The sequence below is a fragment of the Sphaeramia orbicularis genome, chromosome 6 (genome assembly GCF_902148855.1).
Source record: "Sphaeramia orbicularis chromosome 6, fSphaOr1.1, whole genome shotgun sequence".
NCBI classification, from domain to species: domain Eukaryota; kingdom Metazoa; phylum Chordata; class Actinopteri; order Kurtiformes; family Apogonidae; genus Sphaeramia; species Sphaeramia orbicularis.
Window position 1 is genome coordinate 14,961,518 of NC_043962.1, and position 23,350 is coordinate 14,984,867.

The 23,350-nt window shown below is 38.8% G+C and overlaps 1 protein-coding gene across 1 annotated transcript in view; it reads left to right on the forward strand.

Annotated features, from left to right (window-relative positions):
* The first annotated feature begins 4,106 nt into the window (after positions 1-4,106).
* LOC115420786 (DNA topoisomerase 1) overlaps positions 4,107-23,350 on the forward strand; it is a 33,707-nt gene continuing 14,463 nt past the window's right edge. The window contains 10 exon segments of the mRNA XM_075353481.1: positions 4,107-4,145; positions 4,322-4,437; positions 6,730-6,851; positions 9,583-9,705; positions 10,435-10,622; positions 11,079-11,234; positions 14,714-14,760; positions 14,763-14,809; positions 14,812-14,847; positions 18,618-18,803. Of these exon segments, the coding sequence (XP_075209596.1) occupies positions 6,786-6,851; positions 9,583-9,705; positions 10,435-10,622; positions 11,079-11,234; positions 14,714-14,760; positions 14,763-14,809; positions 14,812-14,847; positions 18,618-18,803 (849 nt within the window). The 5' untranslated portion in view covers positions 4,107-4,145; positions 4,322-4,437; positions 6,730-6,785.

Consider the following 23,350-nt stretch of genomic DNA (forward strand, 5'->3'; position numbering starts at 1 on the left):
TCCCTTGTTTATAACTTGGTAAAAAAGGAACTGATTTTTAGAACAACAGCTCAAGTTTTAAGAAAAGCAGAACACAGAACAACATTAAAGAAAATCTAAAACAGTATAGCAAGGCAGCATGACTTACTTGCTTTTTTTTTTTTTTTTTTACACTAGACCTTACCGCTATAACTGCCTTTAGATGATTATTGTAATTTGCAGAAACTGTATTTCTTCAAATAGTGGGTCTTTATGTTCCTCAACTGTCAGAGGTACCAGGCCTTTATTTGAAGGAGGCTTGTATATAGATCAGCTATAACATTCTGACCAGTGACAGGAGAAGTGGTAATAATATTGTTTCATTACAATGGCGCCTTTCACTGGGTTGAATATACAGTATAAGGCAGCAATAGAACACTTAGTCCTCGAAATTGATGTGACGTAAGGAGCAATACACTTACCTGAAGTGACGATAAGATAAAATATGACTTTATTTATCTCACTGTGGGGAAATTTCACAGTTAAGAGCAGCAACATACAATAAGCAAGTGCAGAGAAAAAGACAAATAGAGAAAAAAACCACAGAGTGAACAATGAAATAGAAGAGAAAAATAAGAAATTTTGTGTTTATATAAGGGTCAGGCCAAGGGGACACGCACATCTATAGGAAAATTGCTTATTCTGTATGCACTCATTTTTAGCTTTTTACTATGATGTATAATAAATGCATGTATTAAATATATTTGACTTGTTTTCTAGACACATTGGTCCTTACATCATAATAGGATCAAGAATCCAATCCATTATTATTATTAACAGTGAAGTGAGCAGATGAGGTATTGGTAATATATTAGCCAATTTAATAGAAAAATTTCCAAAGTCACAGCTAATTATTAAGCCTCAACACCTAAAAGATGTGTGAGTGACTGCATACTAACTGTGTCTCTGCTGACTGCCGTTTGATAAAATCGCCTTGCGGGAGAATTTCACCCTGTGCTTTGTGTAGCTCACAATCAGCTGTCAATCAGACCAATATGTGGCGTCCTAAGGGGCGTGTTTGTGATACCCCTGTTTCCGTAGCAACAGGATCTGGACATTAGATGAACTTGTACGCTCACAGTACCTTGTTGTTGTGTTCTGTGTCATGTTTTATCACAGGTGTAGGTCGGCTTATGTTACAGAATTAAGATGCTTAACTTGTTGTTGTCATGTTTTGGTTTTTTTTTAGTTTTTCAATATACACCCACTGATTACTTTATCAGCTACATCGATTTAACTGCAGGCTGATGCAAATGTTTAATAGACCTATCACATGAGTGCAATTAAATACATTTAGACATGTAGACATGGTCAAGATATCTTTTATTCCTTCAGCTATCAGACTTTTAACAGCAGCCATTTTAGTCATTTTATATGAGATGTTTTCTTCTTTTTTATGTTTGCAAAACCAATAGGGTCTTTTGGTCTGCATTAGTATTTGTTGATTATTTATTGTTGATTATTTAAATGCATTATTACCTCCGCCAAGGAGGTTATGTTTTTGCCAGGGTTTGTTTGTTTGTTTGTTTGTCTGTTTGTTTGTCTGTCCGTTAGTGTGCAACATAACTCAAAAAGTTATAGACAGATTTGGATGAAATTTTCAGGGTTTGTTGGAAATGGGATAAGGAAGAAATGATTCAAGTTTGGTGGTGATCGGGGGTGGGGGGGCCCACAGGGGGGGGCTCTGATTGTTAGTGTGCAACATAACTCAAAAAGTTATGGACAGATTTGGATGAAATTTTCAGGGTTTGTTGGAAATGGGATAAGGAAGAAATGATTAAATTTTGGTGGTGATCGGGGGGGGGGGCCCACGGGGGGCCCACGATCAGCCTTGGCGGAGGTCTGCGCTCTCCGAGTGCTTCTAGTTCGTAGTTGCTTTCATGCTCTTGTATTTGTGCACTGATTTATTTATTTATGTTTATGTCACATTGCACTTTGGATGTGGACTGATGTCTGGGGTAAGCTGCAAATGAATTTCCTGTATGGGATAAATAAAGTTTTCTGAATCTGAAGATTATCTGCTGAAGGTCAAACCGAGCAATGTTAGGGATGGGTACTGAACTCTGTACTTTTACTGGTACCGACCAAATTCCATCTGTACTACCGAGTATTGATTCACGCAGTCAAATGGTACCACATTTCGGTACTTGAACGCATCCTCGCATTGCGTGTGTTTGAGAGTGAAACAGGGTCTGCCTGACTCAACAACAGCATTGGACGGACAATATTACATTAGTAGCGGCTTGACGATAACATTAAGCGTGGTGGATATAAAGCGTTCGAAGGTGTGGTTCCACTTTGCTAAACTTGATGCAGATTGTTCTCGCTGCAATATCTATAATGCTGAATGTAAAGGCAGCCACAACAACACCTCAAACCTGGGGAAACACGTAGTCAAACATAATATTCACCTGAAGGCTGAGGAATGGACAATATTCAAAAATCCCAAAGCAGCGCAGGCTTTGACTCCCACACCAGGCACCGTCATTGCACCTGCAGCAGCCAGCAGCTCCTCACCTACAGCCAGCATCGGGCTGCAGCAGCGTTGTCAGCTCCTTCAGAACGAGTATTCTCCACAGCTGGGGACACGGTCAGTGTGGAGCGGGCTTTTCTCTGCTCTGCCAGAAAAAGTAGATATGTTGGTGTTCCTGAAAAAGAACTGCTGAACATGTGCAGTACAGTTCATGCTAGAGGGAGTGTTTTTGTTTTAGTTGGTAATACTTCAGTTTGATAAATGTTATATATGTTATATTTATTTTTAAGTTATTTGCCCTCCTCCCACACACACTTTTCTCAAGTTTTCTCAAGTTGTTATTTCACTTGTGATGCTGAGAATTAAATATTCAGAATCTAGAAGTTTTTGCTATTTTTTTTTATGTAGACAAAATGGCTTTAATTGCCACACATGCACACAAAAGTACCAAAAACAGGTGCTGTTGTATAACAGTACCGGTTCCTAGGAACTGAGTATTGGTACTGTATTGCTTTAAATGTGAAAGGTACCCATCCCTGCCGAGCAGTAGAATGAGGAAGAAGAGTGGTTTAAGTGACCTTGAACATTGAGTGGTTGTTGGAACCAGACAGGCAAGTCTCACTATTTGAGAAACCTGTCTACTGGGACCATCTCTAGGAGAATGGTCTGAAAAGAGAAACATCCTTTCAGTTCTCTGGGCACAAATGTCTTGTTGGTGCCAGGGGTCAAAGGAAGACACCCGACTGGTTTGAGCAAACAGGAAGGGCAACAGTAACTCAAATAACAACAGGTTACAACCAGTGTGCAGAAGGGCGTCTAGGAACACTACATGTTGAATCTTGAAGCAGTGTGCTACAGCAACAGCATTTGTATACATTAAGCACTTTATCAGGTAAAACTGGTACTAGCAAGGTGTACCTAATAAAGTGGACAGTATGTGTAAGCCGTTTTTTTTTTTTTATTTGAAATTAAATGAAAGGAGCGCAAGAAAGGTGCCAATTTTAGTCATGCTCATACTGTATGTGGACATTTTATTTTTTCTGTAGTGGGCAGGTCAAACATGAGTCAGAGGACGAGGACTTTACTGTGAAGAAGAATGGGGTGAAAAGGAAAAGAATCAAAGATGAGCCCGCTGACGACGCTTCACTACCTAGTGTCACACCTGCGTAAGTCACTGTCAAGTCTTAAAGCTTGTAATTATCAATAAATGAAAGCGTTCTCGTATGATATTAGAACAAGACTGATGAAAAGCACGGGGGATGGTTTGGCAATTTTGTTCATTTTCTGTAATCTTTTCCCATTGTTTGTGTTCCTGGATGCGTGCAGTTCAAGAAAACAAAAAGCAACGCATGCTCGACGGAGGAAGCGATGGAGAAACCGAGAAAAAGAAGGCTCAAAAGAGAAAAGAAAAGGTAAACATCTGTCATCCGGCGGTAATTTGTCCTGCCGCTCTGTCTGCGTTATGCTGTAAATTCAGTTCACAGAGGGTGTGTTTGAATTCACATCCTAAAGTGTTTCTTTCTCGGCACAGACCGTTAAGAAAGAAGAAGGAGTACCCTGTCTCGAAAAAACCTAAGAGGACAAAGGAGGAGATTGAGGAGTCGAGACGGCTGAAGATCAAAAAGAAGGAGGAGGAGCAAAACCGCTGGCGATGGTTGGAAAAATGGCTGCTCTTTTCATCTTGCATTGACGTGACCCCACCCCACCACCTCCATCTTATACACGCACTCATATGCAATCAAACACAAGCTGAATGGGATAACTGGTGAGGAGCAATTTCCTTTTCTCAAATGCATCCTGTCTTTCTTTCATCTTCTTGGGCTCTGGCAGGTGGGAAGAAGAGAAGTATGAAGATGGTGTGAAATGGAAATTCTTGGAACACAATGGACCCTACTTCCCCCCTGAGTACCAGCCTCTACCTGACAATGTCCGCTTCTACTACGATGGTCAGTCGGACATGGGAATTAAGTGTGTAAGAAAGGGTGATTGAAAGGCCTGAAAGGGCTTTACTCAGGCTACTTTTAACAGACTGGACATTTTCTGCCTTGACGGTAATTTAAAATAATCTTGACACCTCACATGCACTGTTGAGGCCCTTCAGAGTTACAACAGAAGTGTTATGTGCTATGGGGTTCTGTCACTTTTGATGGTTTTATGGAGTTCTTAAATTCAGAGACAAGACAATTAGCAAGAAGAATCAGAACCAGCTTTATCGGCCAAGTAGGTGAACACATATAAGGAATTTGGCTTCGGTTTTTACATTGCTCACGACATACAGTTTTGACATGAACCCAGACAACATGTGGACCTAGACACAATATAGACAGACAATCCACTGGAGACAAACAGCAATGGGTGGAGATTTACAGTGGATTTACAATGTGATATGTACAGCGTGCAAATTGAGTTTTTATACAGTGAGTGGGTGTGGGTCCGGTCTATTTAAAATATATGTATATGTATATATTATTTACAGTGGGTTTTACATTGTAGTATGTACATAAAGTGCAAATTGAAGTATGTATACAGTGAATGGATATGTACAGGAATACTGTCTGTAAAAAAAAAAAAAAAAAAAAAAAAAAATATATATATATATAAAAATTGTAGTGCAAATAGAGTGCAAATTGGACAGTTTTATACAGAGTGCAAAAATATAAGTTGGTGAATTGGGGTCAGGGGGATATTGACAGTGGATGGTTCATGAAATGTTGATCAGAGTGACGGCCTGACAAACTGAATAAGCCAGAAATGTAACAATTGAATGGCACTTAAAAAAAAGTAGTATGCACATTAGAGATATGTGATTAAAAAGTACTTTTATATGCACTTTAACCTTCCGGTATTGGGAGGGGGGTGTTTTATGCACACTTTTTAGTTCATGTTATAAAAGCTCATATTATTTTTCACATTTTGTATTTGATTAGAATTCAAAACTTGTTTATTTTTGCATGATTTTTCAAATTTTGACCCGGTCACGAAAATCAGCACATTATAAACTAGAAAAGCACTTGGAGAGTGCAGATCTCCACCAAGGCAGATCAGCCCCCCCCCCATCACCACCAAAATGTAATCATTTGCTCCTTGTGTCAGTATCAACATTTTCTTCCTCAAAATCCTTCCATAACTTTTTGAGTTATCTTGCTAACAGACAGACAAACAAGTCAAAACAGCAACTTTTGATAAGCTGAAAAATTTGCCAAGTTTTGATGTAGTTTTTCTTTTTTACCCTACGTAACCGAGATGTTTTTCGTAAAGATTTTGACGAAAACGGCTGAAATTGACAAATGTCTTTGCATGGCCTCAAAGCACTAGAAATACCCTTTCCATCCATGTATTGCACTTGTATGCCAGGTAAATGTAGGCTGACTCATTATCATCTGAACAGTTTTTTTTTACCCTACGTAACCACTTGACCATGCCCCTATGTAATAGTTTGCAGTACTGGAGTAGAGACGCATGCCTGAAGATAAAGTCTGTATTTCTGATCAGACAGGAGAAGCACACTGACTCTCACTTATGAATATTTGTGTAATATTCATTTTCATTAGCAATGTAAGCCACTAACGAATATTTGGCAAATTAAGGCAAAGCTGGCTATTCGTGCGTGTGAATATAGCGACTGTTACTCAGGGAGCAATGGCACACAGATTGAACCCATATCCTGCTTGAGTTGGAGAGTTTGGGAATGACTGCTGTAACACATCCTGGACAGTGGAAACTACACAGACTGTTGAGATCTGAGTCAGGGGAACAGGGGACTTAGCTCTGCATAATAAGTTGCTAGCGGTGGACAGATCCATTGATGTCAGTGTATGGACAGTCCGACTTTGCCCGCACACAAACGACACGTACACAATTAGACCTTCGGGACACCCAAGGTGTATTGGGTCAAACACTGATTGATGACTGTAATTGTTTTGCTTTGTTTAGCAGTCTAGCCACAACAGTGTCCTGTAGGGATTTGGTTTGATTTGTTAATTCTTGTGCATGTTTGAAGTTTACTTTCAGTGCTGGTGTTGAATGTAGATCTGTGTCCTTGTCTCTGAACCTGCCGCTGTAAATTCACGGCTTAACCCCACAGGAGCCGAGATGGGACTTGTAGGACGTTGGAGTTTGATCAGACTTTGCAGCTTGTAATCACCCGGGATGAGCATATTACATTCCGTCTGCAAAGCGGTTACAATCCCCAGTCAATAAAACAAAAGGCAGTAATGGCAGTCTCTTGTTTTGTGCAGGTAAAGAGGTAAAGCTGAGTCTGGCAGCTGAGGAGGTGGCGCTCTTCTTTGCCCAGATGTTGGACCATGACTACACCACCAAGAATGTGTTCCGTGAGAATTTCTTTAAAGATTGGAGGAAGGTAAATCACAACCATTGTTTCATTCAGGACCAGGATAAACTTTATTGTCCCATAAAGGATATTTGTTTAGGACAGCAGTTCTACACGTTGCTGCATTCAGATTGGGACACATACAATATCAAAACACATTCAGTCACAAAATTTTGGAGTCAGCATAATCACAATTATGTATTAGACCTAATCTGTATATTGCACCTTTCCTTCTAAGGTAAAATAAATAGAATAAATTAGGGATGTAATGATTACCAGTATAATGATAAACCGCGGTAAAATTCCCGACGGTTAGTATTACCGTTTGAATTCTAATTATCATGATAACCGTGTTTGATTACCGCACTTTGAAACCTCACGGTACTGCACATTTCCTGGAGAAGCAGCAGCATTCCAGGCGTGCATGCCAGTTTGCAATGTCTATCTATGAATAAGAACTAAAAAACTTCAAGTTGATACAGAAAATGGTCAAACAATGGCTATAAGGTGCCATCTTTAATGCACATTTGTATGTTTGATGTTTACATGTTAGTATTTGAATGTTTCTGCCAACAGAAAGCATATTGTGCTTATTATTTTGTTTTATGTTTTTGTTTTTTGTTTTTTTCAAAATAAACTTGGTTAAATTATTTTTTGAACATTTGGAGCACAATTTCAACAATACCGCGATAATAATGATAACCATGATCATTTTGGTCACAATAACCATGATACGAAATTTTCATATCGTTACATCTGTAGAATAAATATAATTAATTGACTCAACAAATTCATTTCAAAAGATGGGAGTAATTCCATTCCTTAAAGAGTAAAGGGACTAAAAGCATTAAAACACATAAATAGTAAGAACCTGGGTAGTTGAAAAGCCAGACCTTAGGTGAGGTTGAATTAAAGAAAGAGGGCTCAGGGCCCATTATTTGTAGCAGGCTTCTTATTTAACAGTGTTAAGGAGGTTGGAAGAGAAGAGAGCTTATAACTGTTGGTTTTGTACCTGTTTGCTCTATAGCGTCCCCCTGAGGGTAATAACAGCTTTCACCTTTGTGCTTCTACAGTGTTGATGATTTGGATCTTTCTCCGTTAACTTTCTGCACAGTTGTTTTTAAAATTAAGTTGTAAATGCGGTAGAATAATAAAGTAAAACCTTTAAGCATATATCAGCTTCCAAAACTTTCTCTTGATCTCATGATTCTGCTTTGTGTGTTAATGTCCGTGCATTGTAAACGGTTGAATATATGTGCGGTGACAGTGTGTGACTCGTACATGCACGCTCATGTCTATCAGGGTGTCCTCTGTATAGAGAAACACCGTGCCAAGCCCCAAGGCATATCATGCAGAATTAATTTTGCGCTGCTTAGTGCTCAATGCACTTGAAAATACGATTTGTGTGAAGGCATTGATATGCTAATCCATACAAGTAGCTCCCCTGCATATGAACAAATCCAATTAAACTGTTTTATTATAGCCGGAAAAAACTCTCCTCGCTCCACTGCCCTCAGTGCCCGCCCACCGTCTGGTGTCAGTCATGCTTACAGTCACTGACTGACTGTGTCCATATTGTTGGAGTCATGCATGTGTGTGTTGACCCTGCATAGCAAAATGGAAGTACTGCTGAAGATGAGGTTGTCTTTTTATTACCATGTTCATCCATCTCAGTACCTGTATTCTACGATGCCTATTTTAAAAATTTTTTTTGTTCATAAAACCACCAGTGTTACTATTTTTACTAGTAGTATGAGTGAGAATAATGAAGTATTAGGGCCCTGTTGAGTCTTCCCTCTTAGCCATGGATTATGTTATTGTGTTGCAGTCCTGAAAGCTAGTGTGACCTTTAAAAATAGTAACCAAACAGGGAAGGACTTCTGCTTTGTGCCAATAGATCCTCACCAAAACGTTTACCTCTGGTTCTTGCAGCTGTAGTTTTTACCCTGCTAGCAGGATGCCACATTAAAAGCCACTCATGTTGTTATGACATTTTAGCAACAGAAACTTCAGAGATAAACTATCAAGTTTTCACCAAGTTGCCCTGTATTGCTTCCCTGTTAGTGACCTTTTTGATGGAGTGAGCCCTTTTGCAGTAACTTTAGAAAGTCGACAATTAAAGTTGAAGCTCAGCCGCTCTGCTGCTGCCTTCAGAGGACTGCTTTGTCAGAAAATGGTCTTTACTCTGGCCTCTTGTACCCACACAACTTTTTTTCTCTCTTTTTCTGTCTTCCCTGCCTCCACTGAAGATGAGTAATTAAATAAAAGGTCACTGATCTCTTTCAGTCAGGCTTAACTTATTTGCTTTTTATGATGCATCATTGTGATAATGCATTTTTTGAACGGATAAAAGTTCCGCGCATAATGGCTCTCAGTAAATTTAATAAAGCAAGGTTTCATAGGTCTCTTCCTGCTGTTCAACTTTCAGACCCATTAGGAGTGTAGGGATGTGCATATTCTCTGTTGACAGTGCTGGGACTGCCAGTTAAAGACGAATCATCTATTTCAAACTGGCAGTTGAAAACGATGATTAGCCTTTAATTCATTTTTAATTTCGTTGTCTGTAATCTGTCTGTCAGAATTTCCCAGAGGTATCTGTTACTTTTGCTTATTTAATGAAATAAGCAAAGCAAAAATTGAATTGATTATCAAATGTCTTGCCGGGTAATTTTTCATTTATGTAATCCTTTCATAAAAGAGATATCTCACTATACCTCCTCACCTGTGAGAACAGTCCCTGACACCTTTTGTACCTGTTAAGGAAATGACCCATGAGGAGCGGTCGCTGATCAAGGATCTTGACAAGTGTGACTTCGGGGAGATCCATGCCATGCATAAAGCCAAGGTGGAGGCCAGGAAAAACATGAGCAAAGAGGAGAAACTGGTAAAGTTCAAATAATGAAAAAAAACCCCAAACAAAAACCTGTTTGTTATACATTGCCCGGCCAAAAAAAAAAAAGTTGCACATGCAGTATTTCACTGCACCCCCTTTGGTTTGGATTACAGGAGACTTTCACTGTGACATCTTTTTTGCCACATAATGCTGATGTAAAGTCACAATAAGGTTCATGATAGGGCCGGACAATAAAATGATAACGATATATATCGCAAAACAACTTTTTCTCGATAGAAACATGAGACATGCTTGATACAATTTTGATTGCAATCAATCAAAACCAAAGGTGCTTCAGTGAAACATTGAATGTGTGACTTTTTGTTTTTGGGCCAGGCAGTGTGTCTTGCCCAGAGTCAGGACTAAACACGGTGAAGCTGCGTTTCAGTTCAATGCAGCTAAACTCTGGAACGGTCTTCCTGATGATGTGAGACAGGCCTCTACTCTGACAATGTTTAAGTCCAGGCTGAAAACAGCTCTGTTCAACTGTCCATAGAACAACTGAAAGGGTTCCATCTGCACTCTTGTCTTTTACTTTATTTTAATTTGTTAGTATTTATGTTTTATTGATGATGTTTTAATTGTAATTGTGTGTTTTTAACCTGTCTCTTCCATTTTTGTAAAGCACTGTGAATTACCCTGTGTATGAATTGTGCTATACAAATAAATTTGCCTTGCCTTAAGTCATAGGTTTTTTTTTGTGTTTAATTCCTGTTGTAGGCTTTGAAAGAGGCCAACCAGAAGATAGTGGATGAGTTCGGCTTCTGTATGCTAGACCACCACAAGGAAAGAATCGGCAACTTTAAGATTGAGCCTCCGGGGCTGTTCCGAGGGAGGGGTGAGCATCCCAAACAGGGCATGCTGAAGAAACGAATCCAACCCGAGGACGTCATCATCAACTGCAGCAAGTGAGAGCAGGCCAAAGTGGATTGACCTGCACACAGACATGTCAGCAGTGTAGTGAAAGGCAGATCGCACAAAACATGAGGGTTTACAACTCCCATCACCTGAGCGACACTTCTAGGCTTGACCTTCTGGCTTGTTCATCACAGCAAATTACTCGCTGGCTTCCAAATAATGTACAAGGACAGCTTGGAATCACAAGAAAATCCCCAGTCTCAGACAAAATCTTCAGATTCAGAAAGCATATCTATTTTGCCAGCTGCACAGGCATCAGTAATTCACTGCTGCAGATGTGAGGTATTTGGATTCTCACTGAACACATATGTTTTCCTTGAGTAATCTCAGATGTTTAGCAGCTTCAGTCAGTTGTTTAAGCTCGTAAACCTACTGTGGCTCTATAAAGGCTTCCAATCTACTTGTAGTGTCTGTGTACGATACACTGACCCACACTCTTATTACAGAGAATCACGCATCCCTGTGCCACCAGCTGGTCACCACTGGAAGGAGGTCCGGCATGATAACACTGTGACATGGCTGGCCAGCTGGACTGAAAACATCCAGGGCTCCATTAAGTACATCATGCTCAATGCCAACTCCAAACTTAAGGTAACCCAACAGTACACCTGTTACAAAAGCATAATCACCTTATCGCAATCATACCGCATAATCATCATAACCTTTTCATTAAACTCTATAAAAGCCGCTTGGATGAAGTGAACAAAAATGTCATATTTCCATGACTATTTCCTCATAATTTTCCACCAAAGTTCAAGATTTGAGGGTCTTTCGCACCCTTCGTCTGATGGCACTTAACATCTGCTGTCATTATAAGTCAAGGGTGTCAAACTCATTTTAGTTTAGGGGCCACATTTACAGCCCAGTAGGATCTTAAGAGGGCTGGACCAGTAAAATAATAAGTGATAAAAGTAAAATTATATTATGAAAATATTTACATCTACAAAGTAATCTTTCAAACAATGTGAATAATCTGAACAACCTTAAACAAGCAGGAATTTCTTAAAGGGTCATATTGTGCTGAACCCACTTTTTTTAGTCTTTGGTTCATTTGTTTGTGTATTTGGACCCTAATAGTTCATAAAGTTTGAATTTGAACCCTCCAGGTGCTGCAACGCTATCTTTATATTCATTCCGGCAAAAATCGAGTGGATTTCTAGAACCTGTTTTAATTTCTTCTAAATTTGTTACGTCTATAAATAAAGTCACAACATTGCACATATAAGGTCAAGACTTCTGACAGACATCAGCAGCAGTGGTTGTAGTCCATACTGAAAAAATGTCCAAACTTTGAGCCGATTACCTAAAATGACCTTTCTGGTGTCATTACTCAGAAATAGGGTTGAAGATGGACCTGTGGAGTTGAATTAATGAAGAATTCTGACCAAAGCATAGCATTTACAGTCTATGTAGACCACAAGGAAATGTTTTAAAATACATAATTCCATTTAAAAAAAAGCAAAATATCACTCCTTTAATAAAAATAAGTGCAGTTTTAACAATATTATACCTCAGCTTCTCATTTACACATGTGCATTACAACGTACAGATGACAGTGGATCTTTACTTTGGCTGATGTGTTATTTATTGTAAATTTTGTTTCACAAAACGTGTATTGTACTCGTCAGTGTTTGGGTATTTCAAAGTTTGTTTCAAAAGTTGTATGCTTATAATGTCCTTCTGCTACTTTTTGGTGTGACAATTTAACATCTGTCCAGGGACTGCTGATGAAAAATACCCATTAGGCTAACTCTGGTGAATTTACAGCAACGTGAATTAATGTAAAATGTCTTTGCTAAATAAACCAATAAAATAAAATTAAAAAAAAAAAAAAAAATCTTAAAAGGCACAGAACATTTAGGAACAGGCATATTGTTAAAATTCCACTTCTTTTAACACATTCCATGCTCACGTTTGTTCAGGTTATTCACATTTTTTGTGAAATGATAGTTTGTTAATGTAAAGATTTTCATGTAATGTTACTTTTTTACACTAAAAGAGGAAAAATTTGTCATCAGTATTTCTAGGTTATTATGATAGTATTTTACTGATCTAACTCACTTGAGATTGAACTGGTCTGTAATATGGCCCCAGATCTAAAGTAATTTTGACGTCCTTGATTGTTATATATTCAGTGTAATTTTTGGATTTTCCAGATTGGGCCCACGGACCGTTTGTTTGCCACCTCTGTTCTTGTCAGTAATAGGTTTTGTATGTTTATGTCAAATCTGCTGTTTGCAGTTTTTATCTGACAAAGAAAGGCAAACAGAAATGCAGTTTTTATTTGTGTTACTGCGTTCAGTACCAGTAAATAACCCATATTTTCTATGATGTGGATTTAATCATCACCTTTTATTTGGTCATTTTGGCAGCCTATGCAAAAAACAGCTTTTATTTATTTTTGTGGTGGTTCATGTTTGGTCTTGGTTATATTAAGAATGATGAATAACTGTTTGTACTGAGAAGGAACAGTTTTTGCGGTGACTAAGCCTGTGGAGTTGGCGATGAGGAAACTGAGCGGAGATATTTTGACCTATTTTGCAGCTTCATTTTATAACTTGGACGTGCTCATCCTTTTTCTAACAAAACCTTATTGACTGACAACACCGGTAAGAAGAAAAACAAAACAGAATTTTACAGTCTTATTAGCAGCTTGAAACTGTTTTTCTCTTTGGTATTGGTATTTGGCACAGACATGGAAACGAAGCAAGAAAACTGGCTGCCTTTCCAATTTCTTCAAGCGAGTTAAAAACAAAAACCCTGTTAAATCCTATATCAGGTCCATTTTGTTTTTCTTGTGTTGAAGCAAGGACTGACTTTTGGGAACAAGCTACAACTATGGTTAAATTTGTAATTATATATTCCAATATGCCCGTTTCCAAACGACTGAATGTATAATGGTTGTATTCAAAGCCATTCAGCGTAGAAATGATTCCTATGAGTCAGTTTTCCTCTTCTTCTTTTATCTCTCTTCTGTAAAGGTTAAGTTATTCCACTATTAGTGTGTGTGCTCGCTGATGGTGGATTATGTTATGTTTTGGTTGCAATAAACAACAAACCACATTAGAATATGAGAGAGTAGTTATGTCGCTACAGTATGTCTTTATATATGGATGGAGGGATGCATGGGCAGGTAGATGGATGGATGGACGGACAGATAGATGGATGGACAGATAGACAAATAGATGGACAGATAGATAGATGGACGGATAGATAGATAGATGGACAAACGGATGACAGAAGGATGACCAGACAACGGCAGATAGATGGACGAACAGACAAACGAACGAAAGATATAGATGGACGGACGGACGGACAGATAGGATAAAAGGATGAACAGACAGATAGAAGGACGAATGGACTGACAGAAGGATGAATGGATGGACAGATAGATAGATGGACTGGACAGATGGATTGTACGGACGGACAGAATAGATAGATGGACAGATAGATGGATGTACGGACGGACAGACGGACGGATGGATGATATATGGACAGACAGATAGACAGACAGACAATAGATAGATGGACGGACAATAGATAGAAGGATGGAGGGACAGATGGACAGACAGATAGATGGATAGATAGATAGATAGATAGATAGATAGATAGATAGATAGATAGATAGATAGATAGATAGATAGATAGATAGATAGATAGATAGATAGATAGATAGATAGATAGATAGATAGGTGGCAGACGGATGGATAGATGGATAGATAGATGGATAAATGAACGGACGGACAGATAGATGGACAAACAGACAGATAGATAGATGGACAGATAGATGGGTGGTGCGGACGGACGGATAGGGATGGATGGATGGATGGATGGACAGACATAGAGCTGTCTGGTATTCATGTCATGACTGTTGTTGAATAATGTCATCGATTTTCAGATTGCCATTTTGTTATTTGTTTTTTTGTTCTGTTTATATCCACATCTCTCCATCTTCTTGCTTCCCTCCTCATTTGCAGTGTTTTGTTTTCGCTTACTCTGGCTTTCTTTGTCTGCCGCTTCTGCTTCACGACGTTTTTGTTATTTTGGACATCTTTCATCCTATGATTACAGGGAGAGAAAGACTGGAGAAATATGAAGTTGCGCGGAAACTGAAGTCCTGCGTGGACAACACCGTCACCAGTACCTCCAGGATCTGAAGTCTAAACAGATGAACACGACGCCAGAGAGGCTGTGGCCCTCTAATTCATAGACAAGGTGTGATTCTGAACTGTTACTCAAGTAGAAACACTGAAATGAATACACAGTGAAAAGAATGGATACCATCACCTTTACACTAGGGGGTAACAGTGCACTTGTTTGGGGGATAAACATGACAGAAAATAACAGAGGCACAGAAGCCGTGGCAGATGTTCGAAGGCATGTTAAAGGGGGGTCATATTTTGGCTAAAACCCACTTTTATTACTCTTTGGTACATTTATTTATTTGTGTATTTGGGGACTCTAACAGTTTAAAAAGTTTGAATTTTGAACCCTCCAGGTGCTGCAAAGCTATCTTTATATTCATTCCAGCCAAAATAGAGTGGATTTCTGCAATCTGGTTTAATTCCTGCTTATTTGTATGTTTTATAACTAGTTAACATTTGCACATACAGTCTCGGAAAAAATTATTAGACCATCAAAAGTCATCAAAAACAATGGTTATGCAATTAAGTACTAACTCGGTGTGTGTATCATGTGACTAAAACAGACAGAAAAGAAAACACTGGAATGCCTAAAAGCACTGTTTTGTCAGTACAATGCAATAGATATTGATGTAAGAACCGAAGGAAGGATTTCCAAACGTGTATTTCTAAATCACAACCTCAGGTCTCCAGACCAAAAATCATGCTGTTTCGAGCCATTGTCCTCTCCACCCTCCTGTATGGCTCTGAGGTGTGGATCTAGTATGGCAGTGATATACAAAGGCTGGAGCGCTTCCAACAGCAGAAAGTCCGTGCAATCTTGAAGATCAAATGGCAAGACCGTGTCGCCAATGAATCCGTCCTTCTCCGAGCCAATCTCCCCAGCATCGAGACCACCTGTGGCTCACCATCGCCTTCGTTGGGCAGGACACGTCAGAAGAATGCCGACAAACCCGACTCCCCCGCCAGATCCTATTTTCACAACTCGAAACTGGCACAAGACCCAGGGTGTGCTCCCAAACGTCGATTTCGCGACCAACTGAGGGCCACACTCCTTCGCTGCGGCATCGACCATGCCACTGGGAGACCCTTGCCAAGACCGAACTGTGTGGACGCGTACCATCACTCAGGGAACAGCCCGCATGGAGATCCGACGACGTTCTGAAGCAGAGGCCAAGAGACAGCAACGTAAAGAGTGGCTCCTCCTTCCTCGATCACCACCCACCCTGCCCTGCACAAAGTGCCCCCCGGCTCTTCCGTTCTGCTCTGGGCCTGAGCAGCCATATCAAACATCGTCACCCCCCGAAAAGCTGAGGTTGATTCTGACACGGACCCAGTGCTCGAAACATGAGCTGCTACTGATGATGATGAAGAACTGAAGTGATTTTGGTTATTATCAAGAAAACATGGAAAATGGGTAGATATCAGCTCTGAAATTAAACTCTTATGAGCTATTTTATTGTTTATCATTATATTTTTCCAAACAAATGTGCCTTTTAGTTGTACCAGCATTAAAATGAACAAAAAATTGAAGAAAACAAGGGTGGCCTAATAAGTTTCCGTGACTGTAGAAGGTAAGACTTTCGACGAACATTTCCGCCGAGTACACCATAATTGTTATCAGCAGCAGCGGTTGTAGTAAAAACTGAAAATATGTCCAAACTTGGAGCCAATTACCTAAAATGTTCATGTGTTGGTTGTATTAACGAACACAGTGCTGAAGGGGACAGAGAAGCAAGGTCAACAACCTGGAGTGGGGCGGTAAAGTGGCTCATTTGCATTTAAAGGGCCAGCGCTCATTACGACCTTTCTGGTTGTCATTACTCAGAAACAGGATTGAAGATGGACCTGTGGAGTTGAATTAATGAGGAATTCAGACCCAAGCAGAGCATTACAGTTTATGTAGACCACAGGGAAATGTTTTAAATGCATAATTCCATTTAAATAAAAAAGCAAAATATCACTCCTTAAGTTTCACTTAAGGTTTTTGGTAGTTATGGAGCGCACCCTTCCATACCCCCCCCTTCACTGGCCTCCTTCATTATACTGAAAATGTATCGAACTGAAGACCCCTGTACCGAAAACATGCCCAATCGAATTTTTCCTGCACCGTTACTCCCCTACTTGCACACCAGCACTTGAAATAAAAGGCTGTCGTTCTCACACATTCTTCTCAGTGCTCAGGTGTATGTGAACATATTGAAATCAATGTAATGTGTCTTGATGCCACTCTTGTTTTCTCACTTATTTGCAAAGGTGTGGGTAATATGTTCCATTTTCTCCCCGTGACCCCAAGACAATTATGCCAGTCTGCTAAGTGAGATGATAGATTGCGTCTGTGATTGTTTTTGTCTCATTTCAAAGATTATTTCAATTCTGGCTCGGTTGTAATGTGATGTATTTAGTCTTCATCTGAATGCTATGTGTTTTCTGTGGATAGAAGATTGATGGTAATAAGGTGGATGATGATGGGGTTTGTTTTTTTTTTTGTTTGTTTTTTTAAGCCTTTTTACCTCACTGGCCATGAGCTATTGTGAAGGTGCTGTATCCATCTTCATTAGCAATTTCTCAATATTCTCTGATGAAACTACTGGTCAGATTCGTATAAAATTTTGTATGTACTGTAGCTTCCTTGAGACACTGTCTACATATTTTGCTCAGTTTGAGAATTTTGCTTCTTGAATTTTTGGCAATTTTTTTTTTATATTAACAATTATCCTTTGCTTCTAATGGGCCATATTTGATGGCTAATAACATGGAAATGTTTAGAGATGTCAGTATAGTTACTATTAAGCATTGATTGTAATTATATATGGATTTTCATTTGGGTTTATGACACTTTGACCTTGAATAGTCAAACTCGTCATCAATGTCTACATTTCAGCAATCTCTCTGAAACGACTGGTTGGATTAATTTAAAAATTTTATGTAGCTTCCTTGGAACAACGTCTACATATTTGTTTATAGTTTTGAGGAATTTCAATATTTGCATTTTGATGAATTTCTGAAATACTGAAAATTTGCCTTTACTTCTAATGGTCCTATTTTGGTGGCATATAATAGGGAAATGGTTACAGGATATCAATATAGTCACTATTGACACTGATAGAAGTCATATATGGACTTTTTTTTAATAGTTAAGTTCTCCTCCGAGAAAAGCCCACCCACTTCTATTGGGAGATTAATCTCCATCAAGACCACAGGACTGGTAGACGAGAGACTAGGGATGAAACAGTTAATGGACTATCAATTAATGCGCGATAAGATTGCTCGATTACACGATTAATTGTTGGTTAATTGCCCTTTACCATGGCGGATTTGTGGGTTCGACAGAGGGGCGCCACTGCCCAGCATCTCCGCTGAAATCTCGCTCCATCATGTCAGTGATGCAAAGTCAGAAATGCCCATTTCTTCTAAACTGCCACTCTTCAGATCCATTTATTTTATTTTATTTGTCTGCAGAATTTATTTAGTTCTGCTCCATAAATGTCATTGCCTGTTCTGTATCCAATGGTACAATAAATCTATCATTAAGGAATATGACATGCTTTTTTCCTGAAGTATACAAACAATATTTGGGTTTTATTCTTATAGACCCTATTGAAAGAGAAATTCACGGTCTCAGGAGAATAGCCGCTTATCAATTAATCGTTAATCGATCAGTAAGATCAACCAACTAATGATTAATGGATTAATCAATAATTTGCATCCCTAATAGAGAGAGAATCTGAATACCTCACACATCCACCTTGTGATCGATGCTTGATAGAACAGGTGGGTGAGCTACAGGGCCACTTGTTCCATTTTTTTGCTCTTATTTTTGTATCTTTTGACCCAAAACAGCTGGCACTGAGAGCTGGTAACGAAAAGGAGGAGGGGGAAACTGCAGACACGGTGGGTTGCTGCTCACTGCGTGTGGAACACATCACCCTACACGAGCAACTGGATGGCAGCGAGTGTGTGGTGGAATTCGACTTCCTGGGTAAAGACTCCATTCGCTACTACAACAAGGTCCCCGTCATCAAGAAGGTAAAGGAACAATAAAAACACAGAGGGAGAAGTTTGTCTGTGGTTACAAATCTGTCTATTCTAAGCCAGAGACGACGTCACCCGTGTAAGAGCTGTTTAATGCAAAATTAAACCAATACAATTCATTACAATCTTGTCTTGCCCTTTGGGTTTTGGCAGAAGTTTTTGCAGAGAAGGTCACTTATGCATATCAGCAGTGCAAAGCAGAAAGGGAACAGAAAAATGTCTTCAGTAGATTTGGCTCCTGGGGCTGTGTGGTGTTTCAATTTGTTAGTCTTTCAGAACAGTAGCACTGCTTTTTCTCGTCTGTCTTTTGGCCTTATTTTATTTATTTACTTGCTCACACACATTAACTGCTGTACAACAGTTTGTTCAGCATCTTGTGTTGTCTCCACTAGGGATGTAACAATATGAAAATTTCATATCACAGTTATTGAGACCAAAATTATCATGGTTAGCATTACTATCGCGGTATTGTTGAAATGTTGCTCAAAATGTTCAAAAAGTACTTATACACACACTGAAATAATTTAACCAAGTTGTAGTTTGAAAAAAAACCAACAAAAAAACAAAATAATGGGCACAATGTACCTTCTGTTGGCAGAAACATTCAAATATTAACCCTTAGTGGTCTGAGCCTATTTTGGCCATTTTTCAGTACTTTTGATTTGCATTTATATACTATATAAACAAATGTTTACTATACCCATGTTTGGTATCTGTTTTTTCAGCACAGCTTCATCTGTCTCATCTGCCTATTATTTTTTTCACTTTAACCTACTATAAAAACATAAAAGGACAGAAAATATAAAAAAATATATATAAAATCCGATTTGAAAAAATGTATATAATTAATTGCATAAATAAGACAAAGATGCTTAACGAACCTTTCCAAAGACTTTAAAAGTGAATATCGGTTCCAAATATTAGGTATATACAATTAAAATTGTAGTAAATTAAAACTTTACTCAAATATTTGACATAAAACATATCTTTACATAGGCGTTTTCTATGGAAAAGCGCACTAATCAAACACAGTTATCATGATAATTAGAATTTAAACGGTAATACTGACCGTCGGCAATTTTACCGTGGTTAATCGTTACACCGGTAATCGTTACATCCCTAGTCTCCACAGTTTATAGGCTGTGATAACATGAAGCCTGCTTTCATGTAGTTTTAATTTGTTAATTGATATCACGCTGAAAGTTTAGTCTGCTAGGCCTCACCATATAGCAGCTGAATTTCACATCATCGCAGTAACTGCCTCCATTCACCTGTATAAAAACAGTTTGTGAAATAATTTGAAATATCATTTTACTATTATTTCCATACCGTTCTCAACTGTCTGCCATCTTGTTGTGACCTGTTCAGTTCAATGGAGAACCACCACTACAGCAGTTTGTACTTTGGTCGAATATTTAAGTAATGTCATATCTGCCATGTTCAGTGTTTCCTAACAAAAGGCTGACAAAAATGTAATTCTAACATGGATGCACAGCAAACTGAACTACAGCTCTTAAAAACTGGATTTGCTGTTACTAGTAGTACTACCAATAACAAGTACAAATACCCGTAACAGTTAACACTCCTACTCCAAATACAAGTACTAACAGTGGATATATTACTACTGCAGCTGTTAGTACAAAAAATATAAACACCTACCATCCATGTAACTACATGATAAACACTATGACAACTATATGGATAGAGGAATAATAATGAAGCTGTGTAAGAAAATGGACAGTAATATCATCAATCATTATTGTTTATATGGCACCGAAATGGGATTATTTAATTAGAAAGACAGTGTTTAAAAAAGGATGATCGTCAAATTGAATTTCATCTCTGGGCTGCGCCTCCAGACTACTGTAGGCTCCTCCTTCTAACAGTAAGAGCGGTTGCCACAGTCTTTGGTCTCCACACACCAGTACAAAAATGGCGTTTGCTACAGAGAGTGAGAAGTTCGTGGCTAAAAATAGCAAGAGCAAATCGGTTGTGCAGAATTGGTACGGCTTTGAAGTTTTCAATGAAGACCAAACCATTCCTCGCTGCAAACTCTGCCTGAAGGCGGTATCTGTCAAAAGAGCAGCACAACCAACTTATTTCAGCACCTCAAACATCATCCCACACCAGAGTGGGAGCAGTGCGTTGCATTACGGGCTGTGCACAAAAACAACATGCCGGCTGAACTGACACCACCAGCCCATAAGCAGGTAACATTAGCGGCTTCGCTCTCACTTGGTGTCCCATATACACTACAAATAATATGTTAAGGATGTTCCTTTTTTTTTTGGTCGTTTTTGCCATTTGTAAATAAAACTATGTCTAGTCATTTAAAAAAATGTGTTTCAATTCAGTTCACACACAAAAAAGTAAAAAGCACTGTGCAAGAATCCCAACTAAAAAAAAATAGCCCAAAAATTGAAAATATCCTTAACTTTTTGTTTGTAGTGTAGCAAGACAGAGGCCAGGTGGAAAAAGGTCACAGATGTGGTGAAATTTCATCTCGCAGAAGATATGGTCCCTATATGTACAGTAGAAAAGACTTCTGTTGTCTTTTGTAGGTTTACCCAAAAATCAAGTTTTTAGAGAAAAAAAATGAGGATTTTATTTTTGGCCAAAATCGTGCAGCCCTATTGTCACCTGAAAAATCTATATTGCCCTCTCTAGTCTCAGCATGTGATGTTTGAACAGACAAAATACTTTGGAGAAGATTGTGCAGTAAAATCATGGCCTATTTTGAAGTCTGGCATTTATGGGACGTAAATTCATTGCTTCTTTACATACCCATTGTCAGCATCTTTTAAGATGTTAAGGAGGCTTTAAATGAAACAATTGATGTCACTCTTTAATTGTAATTAGCTTTACAGAAACACTTTTGGCAAAGACTCATAATGTCAGGTGCTTCCTCGGTTTACACTAATGCCAATAGGACTATGTGCCAACATTGCTATTAGAGAAGAATGGAAAGTAATTAAGTATGGCAGTAACTCCTGGGTGTTGATGATATGTCCAGTACAGTAAATGATAGCACGTATTATACTGAACAGCATAATCAAAGTCACAAAATAAGAAATGACAAATGATGTCTGGAAACTTTTTTGTTATGTTTAGTTACCTGCAATCTGTCAAACAACTGTCATATTTGTGTGTGTGTGTGTGTGTGTGTGTGTGTGTGTGTGTGTATATATGCATATGTAAATTGGAAACCCCTCCTCCGCTGCCAGCCCATGCTATCTTCTTCTCCAGAGATGGGGAAAGAAATGTTACCACCTGACAGCCAAAGTGTTTTGTTTCTTGGCCGAACATATAATTATTCAAATGAGTGCATTCTAAAGCAACACATTAGCGCAAATTAATTAGTCCCTCGCATATTTTAGCATCAACAATTCCCAGGGAAATCAGCGAGATTGCAGTTAAATGTCACTTGGAATGAAATGGAACAAGAGTAGAAGTGAGGAAATTCCACCTCTGGAGCATCTGGAGGAATGAGTGAATCTGATACTCAGGGTTATAGATTTAATCCTGATATAGTTTATGACTAATTTCCTGCCAGTGTTGGAAAGCACACTGTGGATTTCCACTTTGGCTCTCACTACACTTTAGATGTAAGGGGCATACACTCAGAAAGTCATTTTTCTTTTCCTGTCTGTCCATGAATTCTTGGCCAGTGGCTGTTGAATACCGCTGTGTCCCTCGGTTTGTCATATTTATATTGTTTACGAGTAGAAAAAGTTACATACTAATTGCTGAATTTGAACACCAGTAGTGAATAAGTTTATCCAATAGCCTCAGCATGTCAGAACACCTGCAGATTTAACGTATTGTGTCGGTAAACATGGCCTGCTGAGTATTTTATTCATTTTAAAATGGTTATTTCTATTCTGAATACACAGACAAGCACCCAAATACATCACTACACCAATTAGGCAAGCTCACTTAGGTGTCTCTGCTTCTATCCCAGTTTTGTACTGTGCTTTACATTTTCATCCCAAAAGCCTGGGCACTTCTAATATTTTCCATTCATTTGCCAGGAATACCAAATAGAAAAAAATTAAAAAGCCACATGGAACTGCCAGCAAATGCGGTGGTTTGTTTTTATAAAGTAACACATCTGGTGCTATTAATTGGTGTCTTGCATATTTAACAGATTTATTGGGGAATGAGCATCTGTGAAACCCACCGAGTTGTTGGAAATGTCAGGTGTAATTGTGCCAATTTTTCTGCCCTCGATCAACTCTGAAATGGACAAATGAAGGGGTTGAGAGACACATTGGCATACACACCCATCCCTCATGTCAAGTACAGGGTGGGGAAGCAAAATTTACAATATTTTGAGGCAGGGATTGAAAGACAGTGTATGACCAATTAGTTTATTGAAAGTCATGAGAATTTATTTGCCACAAGAAAATTGACATAACAGAAAATGTTTTATTCTATGTGTCCTCCTTCTTTCTCAATAACTGCCTTCACACGCTTCCTGAAACTTGCGCAAGTGTTCCTCAGATATTCGGGTGACAACTTCTCCCATTCTTCTTTAATAG